The sequence below is a fragment of the Phasianus colchicus genome, chromosome 2, assembly GCF_987193195.1.
Source record: "Phasianus colchicus chromosome 2, bPhaCol1.hap1.1, whole genome shotgun sequence".
Classification (NCBI taxonomy): Eukaryota; Metazoa; Chordata; class Aves; order Galliformes; family Phasianidae; genus Phasianus; species Phasianus colchicus.
Genome location: NC_143437.1, coordinates 95,888,901 through 95,913,357, shown reverse-complemented (window position 1 = coordinate 95,913,357; position 24,457 = coordinate 95,888,901). Strand labels below are relative to the sequence as shown.

General features: G+C 40.4%; 1 protein-coding gene across 3 annotated transcripts in view; it reads right to left on the bottom strand.

The window, feature by feature from the left end:
* The window catches only part of ASAP2 (ArfGAP with SH3 domain, ankyrin repeat and PH domain 2), an 88,180-nt gene that overhangs the window by 62,898 nt on the left and 825 nt on the right, over nt 1–24,457 (bottom strand). For all 3 annotated transcript variants that reach the window (XM_031611272.2, XM_031611270.2, XM_031611271.2), the window contains exon 2: nt 628–700. In XM_031611272.2, coding sequence (XP_031467132.1) covers nt 628–700 — 73 coding nt within the window. The remainder of the gene's footprint in view (nt 1–627; nt 701–24,457) is intronic.

Below are 24,457 nucleotides of genomic sequence, written 5' to 3'. Positions count from 1 at the left end.
AGGATGAAAATGCACACAATAATAGTTCTTCATATTTTTATCACTTTGTCAGAGAAATATCTGCACATCGTGACAATAACAAATTGAAGCTCATCAGCTTTCTCTTGTCATGAAAATCTCAACACACAAAACTGGGAGCCACCAGAAAAGCTGTTTATAAAAGCAGTTAAGTTGGTGTAGATCCCTATCACTGACAAAAAGGATAATTTCCACACACACCCTGCCTCCCCCCCATGTCCTCAAGGATCACATGCCTTGCAGCAAAATCAACACAACTGGGGTTAGATGAGCACCTGAAATGGCTTATGTAAATTTCTGTGCGCTGCAAATCCCATCTAGAGATCTGTTAAGCAGCAGGGGTGGCAGAAAGAGCAGGCAGCCCTGAATAGGGGGAAGGACCCCATTTTGTATCAGTATGGTATGGCAGGTTCAGCTATCTCACCAAATTTTATTGTTACTGATCTCATTATTATGCAGCTAGTTTGAGACTGCTTTTTAAAATGCACATATTTCTTTTCTTAGAGTTACTCCTGTAACTTTCTATTTCATTATGAAGACCAACTTCAACAATTCACCAAACCCTTCAGTTGCAGCAATGTAGCTTACCAGAACTTATTAGCTACTTACCCAGACCAGATACATTTATAGCTTTGACAGATTTCTTCATTTTGTAGAGAACAGTTCGGTCAACATCCAGAGCCTAAAATAGAAAAAAAAAAAAAAAAAAAAAAATTAAATATGAAATACTGGCTTGACCTCCAGTAAATCTGCGCCCTAGAAACTTTCTGTTCTAACAACAGAATTATGTTAGTTAATTTTATTCCTGTAATTATTAAATTACATGCCAGTTGCTCCCAGCCCATCTGCACAACCCATTCTGTCCCTTTGTTCACAGGGATACATTTTCCCTCTTTCCATGGTGACCGGATTCATTTATACCCAGCACCTTCTGGGTTTATTAATAGTTTAATATTCCAAAATGAAAGTATTTATACAGTATCTTCTTATGTTAAATTATTAAAGAAGCTTACTTAAAATAGTATCAGCCTGTCGTATGTTTTGACATATGATGCTGAAGAAACAAGCAATATTACTTCCCCAGGCAGAATATTAAAAATGGAACTTAATTTCAGCTTTCCTGAATAATTCAGTTAATTAATTATATTCCCAGTCATATGAACTTTGTGACTGCTGTGCTGAGCAAAATAAATTGAATCTCTCTCAAAAATCCACTTGTTTTTTGACACTGTGCAAAGCTTTTACCAATATGACATAAAATTCAAGTTTAAATCCTGTCCAGAATCCTCAAGCATTTATAATCAACTCGTTTGAAATGAAGAAGTTGAGGTAAGCAACCATGTTGCTTACAAAGTGAAATACAGGCAGATTAAAAAACAAACAAACTTTGCAAAACTGCAAGAAAATTTAAATATGAATTCCAAAGCTAGGGCCTCATTGAAGAACAATACCAAACCCAAGAAATTACATTATGCCAAGAGCTTTTTAGCATGCTACACACTACAACAGCAAACAGAAAGCACAAAATTCATACCAGTTTTCATTCAAAAGGTTCCAGTAAGCTGCAATAGCAACAAAAACCTACTGTTGTTTTATTGTTTATCATTTGTATAAGACAAATGATGCACACCAGTCAGTCCCCAAGAAACCATCTTAGCATACAGAATGCAAACAGAAAGATTATCCATCATAATTAAGGGAGTATTCTTAAACTGAATCTATTTAGACCACAAATAGCTAGGCAACATCTTTGCAGCATTCCCTGGAAATGCACACATTCCTATGCTGCCTTCCTACTACAAACACTGTGACAGTACTGCTATGTCCATGGGAACTTTTACCTACTGTGCCTTTACTGTTTGCACCTGAAATGTATTAGAAGAAGTACAGAGACACTACCATGTGTGATGTCTGAAAAAAATCCCTAAGAAAGCCCGTAAAAGTCGCACAGGACCCTGTTCACTTCAGCAATTTGGATTGCTGCCATTAAAACAAACCAGTATACAGTGCAGTCTCACAGGTCAGAAGAGTCACCTGCCTGCATGGAAACACAGAAGGTAACCCCTTCATTGTGTATTAAGTGATTGCTAAAATAACCTCAGCAGAGCACCCATCCGACCAGTTGATTACAGAGGAAGGATAATTTCATCAATGACTTCATCAAAGAGCAATTACTCTCTTGGAAAGGAAAAGAAAGCAACATCCCCAACTACAAGCATCACAATTAATGGCCCAAGGGAAGGATGATGGCCAGACACTTTGAAGTTACAGATTCAGTTCCCAGCTGAGTCTCAGATTTGTGTGTGCAGCTGATAAATTATTTAATGCTTGCACTTTAGTTGTGGAAAAGAAAGGAATAGGAGAATATGGTATTTTTTTTTTTCAATAAAAGGAGAGTACAGGAAGGATAAATGCATTGGTTGAATTACAAACCACTCGTACTATTGTGGTGAGGGCTGCAGATAGACCTAAAGGTACGTTGGCCATGACTGCATCAGTCTGAAAGCACAGACTCTCAGTAAGGAAAAATTTTAGCTCTTCTTCAGCTGAAGTCATCATTTTGGTCTGCCAGAATCTCCCAGCCTCTCTAGGATTACGCACCAGAACATAAAGCCATAACACAATGATGCTGGCAATTTGAATATTTAGGCAAGGTCAGGCAGTCAGTTCACATAAACATTCAAAACATGCACTTCAGAAAGAAAACCTCTAGAGAAGACTGAGGGTGACAATGCAAGCAAAACCTCAGGCCATAGTTTGGTGAACATCTTCCAGACAGCCAGCATAAGCTTGCCTGGGACTCCTTTAGCCCTTTCAGCTGCTGCTGTAGTGTTTGTGGGGACAAGCGGTGAGCCACAGCAGACAAGTGATCCGTGTTCAAAGTGACATGGAGAAAAACTTTTTTCAGCTGGCTTCAATACAACTCAGATGAGAAGGCAAGCAGGAATAAGTAGAATGACCAACAAACCTGGGTGCTTCTGCTGAAGAAAATCTCAAGACCATTTCTGAACAAGAATTATATAAACGGCTACTTGAGTGCAGCAAGCACTTACTGTTGTCCTCTCTTTTTCTCTTTTCTCACCCTTAGCATTACACTAGGCTTAACCTCCCTTCATATGTTTCTTCACCACAACAAACCAGGCTGAGTAGTTCAGTCTGTCTGGAAAGTGGTACCACACTTCTAAGGTGACAGCAGACACTAAAACAACCAACATAACTGAAACTAAATGGCTGAACACCATCAGGAGAAGAAACACTGGCTCTGCTTGCTGAGGACTTTGCTCAGCTTCTGCTCAGGTGTTCATCCATGTATAGCACAGAAGTGTACTCCCAGTAGCAAAGTATCCGTACTCTCATTGTATAAAGGCAACGTGGACTCAACTTCCTTTCCCAAATTAGTTGAAAAAGTGAATAAATATTCTGAAGCAATTTGTGACATAAAGCACTCCATATGAAACTTAGAGGAGTACTGTAATGGAAAAAAGAAACAAAATTGTCAGAAGAATAAATTGTGTTTCATTCTTCAAGAATGTGGGTGTTTTATTATTTATTTAAATAACTGATATGATCAGTGATAATGCTAAGAAATTCAATAGAGAAGACTGCAAAGTCATTTCACATGGGGCACAATACATCTATGAACTGGAAGATCATTTGCCAAAAAACTAGGGAGAATAAGCATTTTGGTTTAGCAGTTGTAGGTCTGAGGTGTTGGACCTACCAGTTTATGTGTCTTTCCAAATTAGTGGAAGTTTGACTCTGTAACAAACACTTCCAGAAAAATTACAGGCACAAAATAGGATGTGACACAGATGTTGTATTCATCCACTAGGATGGGAAATACAGAATGGAAGTAAATGTTTTTCTTGAACTGTTCTGGTTTTGGAATTAGATTATTTGGAATAAGCTACAGAAAACCTACACCAGGCCCACAGCCAAAGGGAGTCAGCACATATTCATTGCACAACAGGGATTATAAGGAAAATTTTTAAAAGCACAGAATATAGGAGCAATAGGCTACCTTCCTGACAGGATCCCCAGTTTATTACTTAGAGAACTGACAATCAGTTTGATTTTGGTGGGTTAATACAGTACCGATAGCCCACACCCTATGCTTTTTGAGGCACCCTGATAGATAAGCTGCAGCCTGGTCTCTCCAAACTTGAAACGATCCTACCTGATGCTAACAAAGAAGAAAAAGGGATAAGCTCTCAGAAACATTGAAGCTAAAAACTAACATAAGCATAAAATCAGCTGAGTAAAAACTGTGTGTGAACAAACTGCAGCTGGAAATCAGGAAAACAAATCCAGCTCTGGAAAGCCTGGGAATGAAGGGTTAAAAAAAAAAACAAAACAGGCCATCATAAGAGGGGGCTGAATAAACTTCTGAAGGATTGTTGTGGTGGTTCCTGCAGTGGTAAAGAGCCAGACTTGCCCTGCAGGAGGGTCCTTTTAGTCCTTCAATCCTCTGTGAAATCTTTTGATACTATGTCATTTTTGCTATGCAGGTCTATAAACTGATGCATGAAATACTGAAACGTTTTCAGTCACTAATACTATATTTTATCCTTGCTTATGGTCCTAAAAATGGGGCTCTGCCTTGCTTGCTTTTTGTTTCAATGAAGGATGCTGCTCCCTCCTCACAACTCAGGATTCAGAGGAGTCACATTTCAGTATAAAATTTTGAAACATGAGCTCTTTGTCTTTAGTGCTGTTCCTCATATTTTCTCATTCTTTGTCCAACTCTTACCATAAGAAATGAGCCTACATACAGCTGTAGCTTTATTATATTTTCGTTTACATCCAGTATAGCACAGAGAAGAATTTCTTTGCTGTGATGACAGAACACTGGAACAGGCTGCCTAAAGAAAATGTGGAGTCTCCTCAGGAGATATTCAAGGCCCTCCTGGATGCCAACCTGTGTGACCTGCTGTATGGAACCTGCAGGGTGGTTAGACTCAATCATCTCTAACCCCTACAATTCTGTGATTTCTATGTCATAAATACATACACACTACATCAACATACACACCCACACACGCACCAAAATGCTGCCCTCCCCCCCTGCAACTGCTGTGCCAGAAGAACTGATATTTAAAGTGGCTTCTGATATTGCATATTCTACTTTTTTTTTTTTTTTTTTTATTCATTTACAATGCCCAGAAAACTTCTGAATCAGAAAAAAGTAATCATTTAATTCATACGGTGGGATCATTTTGCCCTCTCATTTGATGTTTCCAGCTTTGACTCAAAGTCCAACATCCCTCACTTTGTGGCAATTGTTCACTTTGGCATCTGTTTACTCCAGCACAACATACTCAAAGAGGACATATGAATTATTTTCATTCTCCCACTCAGTTTCTACTGATAAGGGCTTAGACTTCCTTGACTTCCCTTTTGTTAAAAATAGTAAAAGCAACTTTAATTTCGGGGGGGGGGGGAAAAAAAGCATTCTATAGATACAGTACATTAGTAAAAAAGCAGCTTTGTTGTAGGATTTGTTCTACGTGGCATGAACTGAAACAAACTCAAAGCAACCTTCTTGACAGTGCCCTTGTCGACCCGGTGTTTTTCTGAACATAGCATTTATGGCTTCTGCTCATTTATGTGACTTCTAATGCTAATCTTGTGAATGCTACTCAGATACACTTCTTTTGACATTGCATCCATGTGGTGCTGCTGTAGCATGCCTAGAGATTACAGACATCCTCTGAGAACCAAGCTGTTGGGCAGTCTAAAACAAATGTTATCAGCAACCAGAGTAGATCTTGCTCCTTTGTATTTTAAGGCTTCTGAATAAGTGCTAATATTGAATTAAAATAAGTGAACACAAGAAAATTAATTATCAATCTTGGTATTCCTATCAGTATTCTTCAAAATGCACAGCGAATCTGTTATAATGGCACAGAAATATGATGTTGTGTGAAAATGCCTTGTATCTTACAATCTACAGTGACCACTACAGTGAAAAAAACCACAAAACAAATTCATTTACTTCAAATGAAATATCTGTCATTTCCTTTCTTTTGCTCTATCTTCGGCTTGTTTTCTCCCCCTGTGCCACTGCCACACATGATCACATACAACACATGCACCCACCCACCCAAATTACTTGCAATGTATGACTTCTTTTTAAATTGCACTTTTTTCCTAACTAGCTATGGTTAACATCTTGACACCCATCACAAATACACTTGGGAAAATACATCAGTAATGTGACCAAAGGAATTCAGTAACATCAGTTAGCTATCTGGAATGCCCCAGACTGAAAACGTCAAAATGGTAACATTAAAGTGAATGAGGTTCTAAGGCCCATACGCACTGACTCTAGAAGAAGTAATTCAAATCACTAATTTTTTTTGCTAAGTTCCACATGCCTGATGAGAACTTAGCAACATGTATGTCTTTAATTATTAGAGTCAGGGGGCCAACATACCAAGATAGAGAAGAAAACAGCTTTCAAAATGAGGGCTACACTGAGAGAAAAGGGCTGAACTAAACTCACTGATCAGTAGCACGGCTTTTCTCCTCCTCTAAGAACAAAGTCCAGTTTCACTTGCCAAAGGCCAATTTCCATTTTAACTGCTTGAAAGCTTTCTACTCTGAACAAAGAAACATGCCAGCTAATTAGAACCAAACCCATCTTACAACGAAGAAATCAGCACTAAGTTAATGAAACTTCCTGAAATGCTATTCTATATCCTAGGCCATGAGCCACAATCTGGCCTGCTACTTTAAAGTAAGAATAATAATGAATCTGTTCAAGTGCATTTCACATTGCCTAGGAAGATTTCAGTCCCCTGGGAAATACAATATTCAAACACTTATTGTTGCTTCCCAAAGACTAGCCTCAAAATCTCAAAACTAGCATCAGTCTAAAAAAATCTGCATTCTCTCAATAGGTCTATACGACAGTCAGGATTCTTTCTTCTGGACGGGAGGGTGGTTCAAATTAATAATATATTCAGCACATTTCAGGCTGACAACAGTGAAATGAGTGTGCTACTTGCTCTTCTTAGTGGAGCAGGGCAAAAACAAACTGTTCTACTACTTTCATTATATTTAATTGGAGGAGGAAAATAAGTAACAAACTGGATAAACATCCTGAGGATTTTGGCACCTTTTAAAGAATGAAAGGACATGGGGAACAGCAAGGCAGTAGCAGGACGAATGGTCAGCCCATGGGCTCTGGTTAGATGGTCACTTGGAAGCCAGAAGCGTGTAGACATCTTTTGTGCCAAATTTACAGAAGCCTGGGTCACTTTCTGAGGAAAGTCCACTTGCACCAGTGTCTTATACCTTTATGGCCCAGAAAACAGATGTGAAGGAATAGAAAAATAGCCACGCTGAGTCAGATCAACAGTCCATTTAACCTGGCATCCTCTCTCAGCAGTGGCCAGCAGTATGTTTGGAGCAGTGACGGAAGAAAAGCCCACATACATCCTTCCCCAGGATAATCTCCTAGATTCCAGCAAGCACTTTAAGAAGAAAAGACTGAGAGACATCCAACCAGAAAACACTACGCAGCCCAATAGGCTTCTCTCAAGAGAAACAGGAAACCAAGTTTTCTAACTCCACATAAGAGCAAGAGCAAACTCAAGCTGTTTTTCCGCAGCCCAGCCTGAGCGCTTTGATGACTGCACTGCAGCAAGCTGTGGGAAGCAGCGAGGGAGGAAGGAGAAGGAGGAGGCCTTCATCTTTGCTCCCTTTCTTACTTAAAACATTTGAAAGTCTCTAACACATTCCATTCTTCTTACCCACAGAAGTTTCAGTTTAGAAAGGCTAAAATTAACTATTTGTGATTTCTGGTTACCTAGATCTGAATTTGTTAAAAGTCTTAAGCAACGTTTCTTTCTTTCTTTCTTTTTAATTGAGGGGGGTGAATTGGAACTACAACAAGAAGATCATCTAAGTCCTGCTACAGGAATAACAACATTTTGGCAAACAAATCCCCAAATCATCCTGGAGAAAGATCCAATGTGCTTTGCTTTACCCCATACTGCCCACTTAACTAACAAAGACGCAAATAAAATACAGTGTATTACTTTTAAATCCAATATAAACAATGATTTTAACCGCTCTACCTTTAAAGCAAAATCTAGCCTCATCTTCAATTTTAGTAATTTGTATTAAAGTACTGTGCTACACAATAGCCATAAATCACTCTGTACCTCGCACCTTCTAGCGTTTCAGGATAAATAACAGTGCCAGAGGCTGCTGTAAATGCTGAACACAAATAGGAACAGCCTTTCCAGAGACAAAAGGATGCAGAAAGAAACACAGCCAGCTAGTACAGAAAGGAGAAGTGAGCGAACAATTGCAGCAGAGACAGAGCAAAAGTCAGCTCCTGCTCTTAGCCAGCCTGCTCTTATTTACACAGTAACAACAGCAAGTTTTGAACACTCAGACCGTACCAGTAAGCACCTTCTTTTGACGTTTCTGGTGCATCTTTAAAGGCAACCTGGATCTTGCTGTCACTGTATCTCTCTGTCAAAAGATCAGAGGCACTCGCAAACGTTCTCAGTTTGTTATTTTTCTATTGGATACTAACTCTCTGCACTGCTACCCTCAGTCTATCTTTCTATTACAGAAGATGATAAAAAGCTTCCTAAGTTCCATCACCCCTCTCCAAAATCCTATTTCCATTCTCTTCTCTTAATGTCATTTCCTCCCTCCATGCATTAGCCCTTTTCCAACCTCTGTCTGCTGATCACCTGGCACACTCCCAGAGGCTGGGGCTTCATTTGCTCCTTCTGGGACACAAGTCCCACATTCTCAACTCAGTTTAGTTTAGAGTGACTTCTTTATATGGAAAGTACACGTGAAGGAGTGTTCCACAATATTATATTCTACAATAATCATAGCACTTAATTTATATATACATGGCAAGCTTAAAGAGGGTAGATTTAAATTAGATATAAGGAAAAAGTCTTTTATAGTGAGGATAGTGAGGCACTGGAACAGGTTGCCCAGTGATGTGGTTGATGCCCCATTCCTGGAGACTTTCTTAGGCCTGAGACATGTCTACTTAAGAGACTACGAAAGCACAGAAACAGACGTGCAATAAGAAAGATGGGGTTTAATGCAGAATTGTCTCTCAAAGCCCCTTTCCACAAAAGCAATACTTCTCCAGCATCTGGGTTTGTGGTTCTTGTGGGCCCGGTGCCAAGGCAATCTGTTTGAACAAGCACTGAGCTGCCTGGCAGAAAAGAGTAGTAAGCATTAAAGCTCTAAAGGACTGCACATACAGCTAAGGGTATGCATGGTGAAAATGCATGGTGAAAAGAGGTAATGCTATTGCTCTGGGAAGTTCACACTTGTAAGTAAAAGGTAATCCCACTGCAAAGTAAAAGATGGGAAAATTTGACACTGCTGTATCATAGAATCACAGAATCTCAAGGGTTGGAAGGGACCTCAAGAGACCATCGAGTCCAATCCTGCTGCTAAAACAGGTACCCTACAATAGGTCACACAGGTATGTGTCCAGCCAGGTCTCAAATGTCTCCATAGGAGGAGACTCCACACAAACTCACCTGAGCACAATATTTTATTTAAGTCATTGAACAAGGTCAAGCAGTTAACTCAGAAATTCTCTCCATCAATAAAGAGAAACCTTGAACGAGAGGTTCAGAGCCTACAAAGCCCCAGTCCCAACAAGTCACTGCATGACACTGCTGCACATTAAGCAAAAAAGGAGTCTGCCAACTCAGTTTCCAGATGGGTCCCTCACTATATCAAGTTGGACAAACACTTAAGCAAGGGGGGACAGATACTGAGCATTTTTGTATAAGGACACTTCTTGCTTAAGAGAAAAGAATGGAGACCTCTGATGCCAACTGGTTCTCGAGAACACATCCACCTCTTCGTTTATTTTATAGCGAGTAATGCAGTCTCAATTTATCTTTTTACAATTTTACCATCATAATTGCAACTATCTGCTTCCAAATCTGAGGCAAGTGGATTTTAAATAGAGAACTCATAAGCAAAGTAACAGACTTGTGGAATTTACTTCTTCACAGCATATTAGTTTTTAAACAAGAGGTGTGTGAATCAAACTCCCTGATTTAATTCTTGTTTAGTTTTCCAGTTGCACTAACTGCTGATATTTATATGCATTTATTTAATATTATACACTCACTCCAACAATCTAAGACATCATTATGATCACATAGATCACATTTTTTCAAAAACACACTTCTGAAGATGAAGCTCAATTGACTGCTATCTTGAACAGCCATGTCAACCTGTGCCTGTTGTGAAATGTTCTAGTCTTCACTCTGCAGGAACATTTCTCCAGCCTGGTATCTACACCTCTGTCTGCTGTCAGCATCCACCGAAGCCCTTCATGATTCAGAGTCCAGCTGCTGGGAGACCAAGGAACTACTAATCCATCAGTCTCACCTCTGTGCCAGGGAAGGTCATGGAACAGATCCTGCTGGAAGCTACGCTAAGGCACATGGAAGACGGAGCTGATAAGGGAGAACCAGCATGGCTTCACCAAGGGCAAATCCTGCTTGACCAACCTGGTGGCCTTTTATGATGGTGTCACTGCATCAACGGACAAGGGAAGAGCCACTGATATCATCTATCTGTGCTTCAGTAAGGCCTCAACACAGTACCCCACATCATCCTTCTCTCCAGACTGGAAAGATACGATTTGATGGCTGGACTGTTCAATGGATGAGGAATTGGCTGCAGGGTCGAGTCCAGAGAGCGGTGGTCAATTGCTCGATGTCTGGATGGAGACTGGAGACGAGTGGTGTCCCACAGGGGTCAGTGCTGGGACAGATACTCTTTAATATCTTCATTAATGGCATTTGACAGTGGGGTTCAGCAAGTTTGCTGATGACATCACGCTGTGGGGTGTGGTCAACACACCAAAGGGATGGGATGCCATCCAGTGGGTCCCAGACAGGCTTGAACAGTGGGCCCAGGTAAACCTCATGAGTTTCAACAAATCCAAGTGCAAGGCCTTCCGTTTGGGTTGAAGCAATTCCTGATTACCAATACAAGCTGAGGGATGAAAGCACTGAACGCAGCCCTGCCAAAAAGGACCTGGGAATAACGATAGGAAGCTGGACGATAGGCAGCAATATGCCCTTGCAGCCCAGAAAGACAGCCATATTCTGGGATGCATCAAAATAAGCAAGGCCAGCAGGTCAAGGGAGGTGATCCTGCCCCTCTACTCTGCCTCATGAGAGGCTTCACCTGGGGCACTGCACCCAGATGTGGAATCCTCAGTACAGGAGAGACATAGACCTGTTGGAGCACATCCAGAGAAGGACCACAAAAATGATCCAAGGAATGGAACACCTCCCCTACAATGACAGGCTGGGAGAGCTGGGGCTGTTCAGCCTGGAGAAGAAAAACTCCAAGGTGACCTGAAAGCAACTTTTGAATGTCTAACAGGGAGCTACAGGAAAGTCTGTACCCTTTAGCAGGGTCTGTGGTGACAGACAAAGTGGAAATGGTTGCAAGCTCAAAGAGCATAGATTTAAATTACATATAAGGAAAAAGTCTTTTACAGTGAGGACACTGAGGCACTGGAACAGGCTGCCCAGTGATGTGGTTGATGCCCCATTCCTGGAGACTTTCAATTCACAGCTGGATCAGGTCCTGGGCAACCTGATCTAGCTGTGGTGTCCCTGTTCATCACAGGGGAGTTGGACTAGATGGCCCTCAGAGGTCCCTTCCAACTCTAAGGATTCTATGATTCTAATCCCCACCCTATATCATTCAACAGCATTTACAATGAACTGGGCTGCTGAGATTTTCCTTTTGCAGATATCTCAGTGCAGTACTCTTTTCCCTGTACCCTTTTAAACATCAGAGTAAACAAGAATGAGTCTCTGCAGAATATAATTCCTTTCCACTTGGCATATGACAAGCTGTTTGAATAGAGAATTTCTAGTTTTATATAGGACTACAAAACAATTTCAAAATACTAACAAATTCTCAGATCAGTGGCCTATTTTATTTTCAGTAACCTTCCAATACCTCTACTTAAACCACGTATATATCCCAGATGCAAACTCTGTGAAACAGTGAGAAACTAAACAGTTAATGTTCCTAATGAATGATGCACTTATTCTGCTTTGAAAATGAAAATCTCTGTGGTGTGTGAGCACAGAACAAGTGGATGCCAATAATCTGACCCCTTCCTGCCCATCCAGATCTTCCTTAATTTCTTACTTTATCAAGTGACTCCAGGGACAAGAAATTAATCAAGAATAGAACACAGCAGACAGTAATACAGCATACTCAAACCTCAACCTAGAAAAGCCTCTGAGAGCTTCTCAACATAAATAAATAATAAAGATCAATATTATGAACATCTTTCGTGTAGATATATGTGTGTATCTGTACATATATGTCTGTGTGTGTGTGCATTTACATATGAGGTGGCCATTCTGAAATGCAATAATTGCCTAGTTTATGATATGGGAACTTTTAGGACAGCCTATTCCTGCAAGAACGGCGGGTAATTAGAGGAGATCCAAAAGACAAAGACAACTCACCTCAGCTAAACCAAACGCTGAACCAGCTGTTAAATTTAGGCTAAGTAGAGCTAGGTCTATTTGTACTACTGGTGGCATATTAACTACTACAGCTTACTTCTCTTTATTGATGAGTTCTTCCTTTCAGAATTTAATGCATTTTCTACAGTTAAACTTTGTTTAATTCGGCAGTTCTCACATGAGAGTACAGCGCCCAATAATAAAACTCATTTTCTCTTGAAATACTATACAATTATTTCTATAGTGGCTTCTGGACTTGAGCCTGTAATTTTCACTCCAAACTCTGTAGTGCAGTGCACTTTGCACTTTGAAAACCTCTCATGGTCTCTCAATTAATACATTTCTTCCAATGAAAGAATAACTGCATGATAGCACAATTAACAGCAGCTAATGCAAATAAGATTGGCCCAGTTATGCCAATCAAACACTTGATAATATCAGTATCTTCCTATACGGATTAATTGGGGAAAAAAAAGTAACTGTATTCATTTCATTTTGTTGATTCGTTGTCACACTGTAACCATCTGGAAAGAGCTTGCATTTCTGTTGTACAAATCCATAAAAATAGTAGTCGCTTAATTTCCTTTTGGGAATGTGTTTTTAAATGGAGAATCTAACCAAACCATCGTACATTGGCATTCATCTCAGGTGCTGAATGAGAGAGATCTCAAGACACTACTGCACTCTTGAAAACAATCATTTAAATTGGAGTTCCAATAGCTTTAAGTGCAGCTAAAATTAACAGTTCAGGCACTCCTGCCACGAAGGACAGCTTCCTAAAAGTGTAAGTGATACTTAAGTCACGGAGTTACTAGCACATCCAGTAGTAGATAAAAAATATCCACTTACACCATATTTGATATAAACATAAAAGCCTTCCCAACTGCATGACCTTTGCCAAATTAATAAAAAAATTCAAATACACTGAAGGTATCTATAAAACAGATTAATCAAGACTTTCTTGACCACTAGGATTGGTCAACGGATTAATCAAGACCACTCACCACCAGGAAGATAAATTCATACACAGTCAGCAAACTAACACAAAGCACTGAACAACAACTGCCTTTCCAATCACAGCAACACAGGGGCAGGTGCAGGCCTATCAGCACTTCTGTTCTGTTCCTGGGGGAACAGGAACCAGCTACTGGTTCTGTGTCTGAAACTCACGAGACAAATGTCTGAACCTATGTGGCTCAGCACCCATAGCATGACGATATCACCAACTCCACACACAACTGGCAAAAACTACTGATACAAAAAACACATCAACCACCAACAGCCACCAAGAGAGCAGTAAAGCAACAGAAAAGAACGAACTAAGCAGAAGAATGAATGAAACCAAACAAAAAGCAGCTTACAAAAGATTTACTACTTCACTGCCTCTGTAATGCTACTCTCTTCAGCACAGCTAGTGTCTAGCCTACAAGAAACACAACACGTAGGAGGACTTCACCGTTATTTTTGTTGTTGGGTAACATACTCCTACAGCATTGTAAAACAAACAAATGATTAAAAACATGTGCTTAGCATGAGTCTGTACTGCATGTGATAACAGAGCAGGGGCTCTGTGCTTGCATATGCTAAGGAAATTTCCACTCCTATTGCTATAGCCAAACAGTAATCCTGTTTGATTGAAGGGGCTTAAAATGATTAGGAAATGCATGTGTTTCTAACTCGCCTTCCCTAAAATACAGCCTAAATTTCCTTAAAATTGCATACCCCAGTAAGAAATCTGGTACAAAGAACATAAACCATAAAACATGAGAAAATAATCTATGCGAATGTTCACATCGCTTCAATATTTTGCCTTCTTATACTCCTTCTAAATGTAGAACAAAGCTTTCAGAAATGTAATTTGCCCAGTTCTAATCACTTCAGCTGTTTTCATGTATCTACATGCATACTTAGCATAATGCCTAGACAGAATGATAGATTTCAGACCAGAGCTACACTGATAATCTGATCTTTAATCAGGGATAGCTGAGGGGTCTGCAGTCAGCAGGTGCTCCCCTTCACCACAATGCCCTGAGACAACAGGGAGCAGAGTTTCAGCCCTCACTCTCAATTCTTCATTTTTCTTGGTTTAAAATGTCAGATAGTAGAATTTATACTGCATGTTCCATCATGTTAACTTTTATAGCTACCTATTAAAGAATACACTCCAAAGAAATACATTTCACTCACATCACTTAAGTAGTAAAGTGAACAGAATTCACCTATACAAAGAAGCAAATATTTCAAATTCTGCCCAACACCTACTCACTTGAAAACACTTGAAAGCCTCCTATTCTAGACAAAAAAATTACACCGCACTACCCAAGCTTATTTCCTGCAAAGCACTGCTCCTAAGAACAAAGCTACTCACAGCACTCTACCTCAGTTCCTTCATCAATATATTCTCCCCCATACGACAAATTATTTTCTGCATCCAAACACAATTAACTCTGAGATACACACAACTAAGAGAGTCTGCATAACACTTGGTCTTATGTCCCACTTTCTGGATATAGCACACAACTCTTCTGCCACTCTCTCCAACTGGAGGGTAGGCTGTACCACAGCTATCAGCCCCCATCACTATCCCTTTCCCTCCCACCTCCTTACTGAATCACAGAATGGCCAGGGTTGGAAGGGACCTTCAGGATCATGAATCTCCAACCCCCCTGCAACACGCAGGGCCACCAACCTCCCCATTTAATACTAGACCAAGCTGCCCAGGGCCCCATCTGGCCTTGAACACTTCCACAGATGGGGCATCCACAACTTCTCTGGGCAGCCTGTTCCAGCACCTCACCACTCTCTCTGTAAAGAATTTCCCCCTGACACCCAACCTAAATCTCCCCTCCCTCAACTTAAAACCATTTCCCCTTACTCTGCTGATCCTCCTCACATCAGCCCTCTCCTCATGCCTGCTGTCTGCCACTTTCACCCCACTTTCTGCAGAAACACTGACGCATTCTCCCTTCCTCTGCAGTTCCTGTCAATTCTTATTTCTCTGAACTTCCTTAGACTTCTGATACATTTCCTTCTCCCCTTCCTAATGCTTCTGACTATGTCAGTTCCTGACCCTCCTCCACAACACACACACCATCAGTGCCTCTGCTGCTGGATGATCCCCTCTGCTCCCCGTTTGTTTTTAATCAAGACTTCATCCTCTTCACTTTTTACTGATCCTCATATTTCTTTTTACATGTTTCACCTGTCTATTACTTTCTAAGTCTTTTTCTTGCATTCCCCTCTTTTGTTGTTTCCTAGCTGAGTTTTTCTCCTTCCCTTACTACCAATATTGATGTAATTTTGTGAAAGAAGTCTGGATTTAGTCCAAATGAGAGAAGCTGATAGTCATCTTAATCACAGGCAAATCTGGTATCTAAGAGCAGAATCTCCTCCAGCTTATGTCTGTGTCCCATCAACAACAACTGCATACAGTGAGCCTTCTGAATACAGAAGAGCTTGAGCTTGGTGCTAACAAACGCGAGACAGTGGAAAGACTGGAGGATAAAAGAGAAATCACTCTACTAACAGCCTGCAATAAACTCCATAGTTACAGACACCAAACTTGTGTTATTTCCTATCTTTATCTACATTTTCCAGAAGAGTTTAAGAAGGCTGAGATGAAAAAAAAACAGGGATTTTAACCATATATGAAAACCTTCCTACACAGCTTTAAAATTATGACTCTCAGCAATTCTATTTTCCTAAGAACTTGTAAGCATCAGGGAAAGAGCAAAGAAGGAGCCACCATACTGTATCTGGAGGCGAGAACACACTGCTTCAACGAGACTCAATAATCAAAGCATTAAAGGAGTTTAAGAGCAGACATTACTTCAAAATAGCTCTTCAATCTTTCTTAAAAGCAATTTATATAACAATTACATTAATTCTGATGGACTATCAATTCAAACGTTGTTCATTCCTTTGGTGTGTTGTTCTGCAGAATACTGAAAAACTTTCAGAACCCTTCATTCACAATTTTTCCCAATGTGAAGTTCTCACACAACTCATTACAACTTCAAAAACTAAAGCAAACATAAAAGAACCATCTTCTAGCAGTGGCAGTTTCTGCAAATAGCTGCTGGCATTACTTTTCACATATTTCTGGAAGCAGGAAGAAGAGCAGGTTATTTTGCTAGCCTGCCGCTCAGCCAGGGATACTTGCAGCACCTGAATCAAAACCTTCCTCCTCCTCAATCTTACAGCCATGGTCTGCATTTCTGCAGCTACCGCAATAATTTTTATTAGCAAATGTTATTTATTCTTCTATTTCCATTCCTTTTTTTTTTTCCATCCCTCTATGATTAAGTATCATCTTAATCTTCAGAGGATTCATTAGGAGTCTTCACAAGTAAATATCCTAGTTCTTTCAGAATCCTGGGAAATAAGTTAACCAGCCCCAACAAATTGAGTGCTCTAAGCTCAAAGTCTTGTTTTTCACTTTGCTTGCTTGCATTTCTATTTCTGCTTTCAGTGTTACCTACTTCTCCACTCAGAGTTTGAAAACTGCAGAACACTTGTTTAGATTTGGTAATACTTGCATTACCTTTATCACTACATTCTAGCTGCATACCATCCTTTCTTTGTCTCCTCACAACTCTATGACTAAAGAATGCCTTTGTTTTCCTTGCTGCCTGCTGCTACAGCTAGAGAAACTTGATTTTCACAAGTTGGCCCTTTTCCTTTACACATACTCTTCAAACACACAACTGCTCTCTAATGATCAGTTCTTTTTCCCCCCTTTTGGGCACACACTGTTCATTTGTGACATTCTTCTCTATGTTTTCCAAGACCACAGTTTCTCCCATAATTTTTCCCTTTCTTAGGATACGTTATATTTTTCGTGCTTTAGTAAATTAACTCTTCAGTTCTGCTTATTTCATCAGCTCTCAGTTTAGTGACTTTTTCCTCTGAATACAACTTTTTGGATTGTTTTGCTTTTAACTGCTGTGTTTTGCTTTTAATACACAATGATACAACCTTTAATGATTCAAAAAACGCTTGCTTCCTGTCTCATCCACAGCATCATCTGACTGCTGCCTCACAACAGTACATTCTCCTGCTCCTACATGCTTCCTCCTGTGAAAATGAACATCCCAGCTGGAACCACAGACATCCAACCATAATGTGGCTGAAACACAGCTCTTTTTTCTTCCTCTTGCCCTCTTCTTCCATGCCTGCCATGTTAGCAAACGGCCCAACCATATAACCAACAGGCTGCCTTAAACTGACACCTACCATTAACCAAGCTGTTCCCTCCTGCCTAGTATCTCTAGGACACACATAGCAGCCTTCTGCACTGCAACGCTTCCTTACCTCATCATTTCATTTTTATTACTATGAAAATCTGGCCCTGACAAATAAATAGTCTTCCTCAATCACATCCATTCATGACAGTACTGAAAAACTTTTCTGCTCAACTTCTATGCAATGCGTACCTCTCCCTAGTAGTTGTAATAGCACTCACTTTTGCATCAAATGTAAGACAATGGTCTTTAACGCCTACATGAAGGCAACACCGGTCAGCTCTCCTTCACTTTTGACTCTGCCTCCTCCAGTCAGACCTACCCCACCCACCAGCACCCACTTCTTTTTCAGAATCACACATTCATGCTTTCCTACCAATACGTGGTTGGTAATTCTCTTTCATGCTCATTTTGTACAGCATCTACAAATCCTACTGAGCTATACACATCACTTTACATAGAATGGGAAGGAGAGTGGGGATGGAAGACATTCCTATAGCAGAAAAGTCTGTAGAAAATTTTACACAGTGAGTATCTCCTGACTTTCCATTTTCTTTTTTTTCTCCGCCTATCTTCTATCAACAGGAGGTTCTTCCCTCTCTTGCAACTTCATTGAATATAACATTTGGAGCCAGTGAGGACTGAAGGTAAGTGAGGCCTCTTGCTGCTAGTCCATCCACTGGAGAGATCCCAGCTGGCCAAAGCCCCACGGAGCTGGGTTGGGGCTCGAGGACCACGGACAGGGCTGCCTCACTGCTTCTAGGACCTGGCCTTATTGCTGGGCCACAGGGCAAGTCCAGGGAGATCCTGGTGACAGGGCAAAGCAATGGTAACCTCTGCACCAAAACAACTTTAAGAAAGTGAGATAAGGAGACTGTTAAATATAAGTACGGGGAAGCTCTAATGATAACCAAAATAATAGAGGGAAGAGGTACTGAAATGAGGCTAGGAGCAACTTCTCTAAAGCTTCAGGTGTAAATGTTACTTGCTTTTAGGGAACAGGGTTTGAGAGCATGGTTCCTTAGCAGTAAGGCTCAAAGACTGGGATGCTGGAGTTCTAAAAAGAGTTGGTTGTAACATTATGTATACGTACACAAACACACATGATATGTAACACAGAAAATGTGGAAAGCGAAAACCATTAAAAAAATAGGGTAAGAGTTGATCTGAAACATTCATGAAGAACTACTCTACTCATACGAATAAAAACAAACCACAGTGGTTTTCCTGTATTCTGCTATCTATTCAACAGCCATGTTTTGTTCCACATGTAGACCATTAAGTGTTTAGGAACAAGGGATTAGGCTTTTGTCTTGTGACTGTGCAATGACTTACAAAATGAAGGCCTCACCTTTATCAAGCACTGCCGCACTTATGGTGCACAGAACATGAAGATAGGAAGAAGCAAAGGTGGGTAAAATCTAAGCAGAAAGAATCTAAGCCTCTTTCCACATCTCTTTTTTATCACCAGAATGAAGAAAATGCAGTGGAGCTGGTTCTGAGGAACGCAACAGCACTAGAGAAAAAGTCCAAGGACAAAAGCCACAGTTAATAAAATACTTCGGAAACGTGTATATTTTTCCATTGAAACTCCCACCAGAAATGGGACATTTGGAATAAAAAAACAGATGTCCCAAGGTGCACCAAGGTAAGGTATACAGCAATCTATTTATATAACTTAAACTGTTATGACTGCACATTGTCTGTAATGTTCAAGGTCAAAGTTCTGTTTTATAATACGCACAGAGCTCCAGCTGAAAACCTGTAATGGAGCTCTTGTATTCCCACAACTTCCATCCTCTGTTTTTTTCTAAAAAAATAATAAAAAATCCAACACTCCTCCCTAAGTCATAACACCATTTGTGTCATAATTACTTTTCCAGAAACATCTTTCGAGGCAGATGACAGAAAATTATGACTACAGAAAGGAAGCAGAAGTAGAACACAAAAAAAGAAGTTTTAAACACTGCGTTTATGGAACTCTATTTAGCAGCGAGGTAAAAAGAAGTACACAATTACATTCTAGAAGGAGTAACTTACAGTGAGCACAAAGATATTACAGTTTACAGATAATAGTAGTAAATTATCCAAAATGCAATCTGAGTAATTTTCTACTATTCTCAGAATATATGAAAATGTTCTCTTCACACAGATTTCAAAAGCAAGCCAATACCATGAAAGCAGAATTAAGAAGAGATAACTTCAGCCCTGAAGACCTAAGAAACCAAAAATACATAGAAAGAATAGTTTTTCAGAACATGCATATGCATGCAGGTATCCAGTCTCTCACTCACTGATCATACCAAGCTGTTATCACCTCTTGCCCTCATCAGCTTTGCAGAAAGACAACAGAGCAGGAAGGATTAAAAACTCTAGCTCACAAGAGAGAATGGAATTCAGTGACAGGTGATCCTTCATGCCTCTCAAATTCAGCTGAAAACTGTGGGATTACCTTAGATGAGATGTAGGTGTTATGATTTCTGATAGAAAAAGTTGTAAGTGACAGTGAGGAAGGAAAGGATTTGATACTGAAATGATACGCTACATGTCTAGGACTGAAAATTACAAATATATAAATCATTTTAACTGTAAAACGAGGAACACATTAAGGTGCAGTGATCATGGAAGAGGACTTACAGAAGAGAGGCAAGTACAAATCCAAAATTACAATGCCGATTTTCACTTTAGTTTCACTGACTTCATTCCTGAAGAATGGCTTTTAAACAGTTCAAAACAACTAAAATTATTTCTATCCAAACAACTAAGACCACCTTTGCCTACCCCCGCCATCCTCTCACTTCCATCTTCTCCATCTTTCCACCTCACATTGCCTACTAAAAATACACTCGTCACAGTACAAGTGCTACTACACTGAGAGATGGTGCTCCAGTAACCCATTAAACTTCTGTCAGTGTTTCCACTCTTTCTAGGGAAATCCCAGTTTAAGTAGGCAGGGTAAGCTTTGAGCCTGAAATCCTGACTTGGACACGAACTTTCAGAACACCAGCCCTCTGATACACTCTATTTATGCAGTAGCCCAAACAAGAGACTCCCTGCCCCCTTTCTTCCAGAAGCACTGTACCACAAGAAATGAACAGAGTAGGAATAACTACTTTCAATTTTTACAGACTTCAGTGCCAGTCTTTATTGTAAGACTTAACTTACAAAACAAGTGCTTCAAAATACAGTGGCATACTTGGATACTGTTCATTAAATCACTCAATAAGGTAATCATTTCCAAAAATATTTAACGTTCACAGCTATTAGAACCTTTTTTCAGGCTCCATTACAGTTTAGGGACTGTTTTATTTAACTTACAGCACTTGAAAAAGAGAAGTGCACATTCCAAGTAATAGCAGTACTAAAATCAGATTTTTAAGCATTTGTGGCTTAAGAACGGTCACTACCCATTCTGAGATCCTGTGATAATGGGAGACCTTTAACTAAACCAGTAAGCTGAGAAGTTGGCATTTGTCAAACCAGATTACTGACTTCAAGCAACCCCTCCCCCCATCACGTGACCGTGCTCTGGACTCTATCAAAACTTGTTTAATTGCAGTCATTATCATACATGCAAAGATTAAACAGTAACCTGTAAGGGCCTGAGACATACTGCTTACTTGTAACGTAGTTTTGGTAGAAGCTAAAGAGATTCCCATCATTTTGCTAAACAGCACCCTTGCTTGACAACAATACAGAAATTATACAATTCCTTTCCCTTCGAAATCACACCAAGAGCATACCTTTCCTAGTCTCTTTCCCACTACTGGCAGGGAAGGATCAGCTTCTCTTTCTCCATACGTTTCAATAGGCGCTGCACTTCTGGAAATCTCAAGGGCTGTGATCAGCCATCTGTCATCAGTCCGTACAGTCACACAGAATAGGAAAACTCCAGGTATTCTCCACTGCCATTAAAAATCAATCGTACTCTGCAACTGACAGAGGTCAGTTAATCCAAGTTCAGGAAACACTGATTTAAGGCAGTACCATCACCCACAGAGACATAACTGGTAAATGATACGCATATAACTGTCCAACATCTTATTGATCTCCTATCTTAACAAGCCTCTTCCACTCCATCACTGAAAGCAAGGCCTCGTTAACTGAACCTTTAAGACACTATTATATACCTACTAATTAACTAAGACAGAATTACAAAACTGGTAGCCAGCAGTGTTACTAAGTGCGAAAAGCTTCCCATTGGGATCTGGAAACAGCTCTGTTTGTTTGCACCGAGGTGCACTCAGGCTGAGAAGCCCCACCAGCCCAGAGCTGCTGCACAACCACCCCACGTCTCTGCTGCAAGGCAGTGCAGGGCCAGCCCTGTGGAACATGGGCTGTTTCAGAAATAGATTTGTGAGAAAAAGCAGCTAAGGGACATCCACAAAACACTACAATTTACCAGTATTGGGAACTTACTTCGTTTTTTAACATATGTACACAATGCCCTGGGAGATGAAAACTTAACCATCTTTCATCACTTGGTAAAATCAATCTATCCACAAAGCCCATAGCCAGTAAGCTTTCAACTCACCTATTAACTACAGAATCATGGAGAATCACACAATATCCCGAGTTGAAAGGGACCCATGTTGAGTAACACATTCCCTGAATCACACAGAGCCAAACCTCCCAGCTTCCAGAGCTGCACTGTACACTGCAGCAGCACACACTGGAAAGTGATGCTTCACACGTGACTCTGGAAAAGGAGATGCGTTCCCTGTGTTACCTGTACAGTTTTAGATGCACTCTTTTCAAATCCTGTTCATAACAACCCGATGAGCTAATTCCTGCTTGGCCTTTTGGAAAAAAAAAATATGTGCTGAATGCTGACTTCTCTATTACACAATTTATAGACAGATTTTTATCAACAGATTGTATTTAACCTGAAAAACCTGGCACTTAATTTTGAAAGACTTCAGTATTTCCAAACTTAAATAGTGTAAAAAGAGATTTCACAGTTTTGAAACCATGAAAATTTGTTTGTTTTTCTTGATAATGCAAAAAGAGAAAATCAGCACTTAAACACACACTTTACAACAGCAGTCAGAATGGGCAGAAACTGCTGATATTTTGCCAAAGCAGCTAGATAGATCGATAAGATTAAGAAGGCTATGGCTAATGCAATCTCTCCTCAACTACTATGCAAACTTCATTTAGATCTGTAAGGCACATTCGTTATCAACTTCATCACAAAAGGTAATTTTTGTATCTAAGCAAGCAGTGTATAATATCTGAAATATGCAGAGATACAGCTAAGTTTCAACATCCTGACTGAGCTCCTTTAAAAATCAAGCAGTGGTATATCAGCATCTGATACATGCACAAACGCCAAGCAGGCAGATGAAGTAAGAAAGGAATCCCACCGATTCAAAGCTTTAAATGCACATCATTCTTCTGATGTTAAAGAAGTTTCCAAGATGCAGCTTTCTGAGCTGGATTTTTAAAAGACTGTAAGATATATAACATATAAATTTCATGCCATTATATAGAAATTTCTGTGCAAATGAAACAATGAGCATGAAAGAAAATGAGCATGAAAGAAAACTGATCCAAAAAGCAAAAACTTTCTTCCATGTTTCTCTCTGAGAAATGATGTGACGTTCTTGCAGTTATACAGCCTAAGAAACCAAGGCTGCCAGACCAAATTTTGTGAAACCCACAGATAAGAATCTCTTAATTCTAGCAAAACTGCTTTCAGTCCAAGTGCTTACACTAAATTATATTTTGTGTCAATCAACTACCAGGCAGCTCTACCACACAACTTTAATGACTCACTATTACGAATATTCTTTAAAAAAAAGTTACCTTTGATACAGAATTGTTGATCTTAAAACTATCAGGCTAACAACATGTAATTAAACGCAGGCACTTAAGTGCAAGCTTGCATGGCAAAAATTACCTCGGGAACAAAACAGTAATTCCTTCTGTGCAGATTATTTTGAATTCAGTTCCTCGCTTTAGTGGTTTTGGGAACTGGCAAAACAGGAAAAGCTTGAAAAGGGAGTTTAAACCCCTAACCTGGGTTTTGTTCTGGTAATAATCCATCGCTGGTGGCAGCTCTTTTGTAAGAAGGGACACTGACTACTGGCAAGATCCTTCTGCTGAAGAGGCTCTTTTTAGAATACTTGCTTACTGCAAAACAAATGAACTGAACGCACAGCCAGAACTGATGTAACAGGTAGATGGAGAGATTAATCCACATCACAAACAAGATCCCCCTCCCACAAGTTACTTCAGGGAAAGTGCTGGGGGAATCGAGATACCGAGCGGCTCCGTCTCATTGTGTGCGTATGACAGGGATGAGGAATGCGCTCTCACTGTGTTCAGACCTGTCCCAGATTTCCGTCTGATTTGAAATGGGAGGGAAAGGAGCCTCCTTCGCAGGAAAAGCGCTCTGTCTCTCACACCGGCGCTGGCAGCCTCCCTCCCAGGCACGACTGGCTGGCTGTAACCACCAGCCTCAATGACACAACTCAAGATCTTTCAGGAAAGCAAACGGCCCTCTCCCCCAGACAAAAGCAGGCTGCCCGCGAGCAGACAAAAAGCACTGAGCTGTGGCCGCCGAGCGCTGAGGGAAGTCCGACCCGGAGCGGCTCCCGCCCGCCGGGGCCAGGCGCTGCCTCGCGGCTCCCGTGGGGCCACCTCGGCGGGGTGCATTCCCGCGTGCGGGGACGG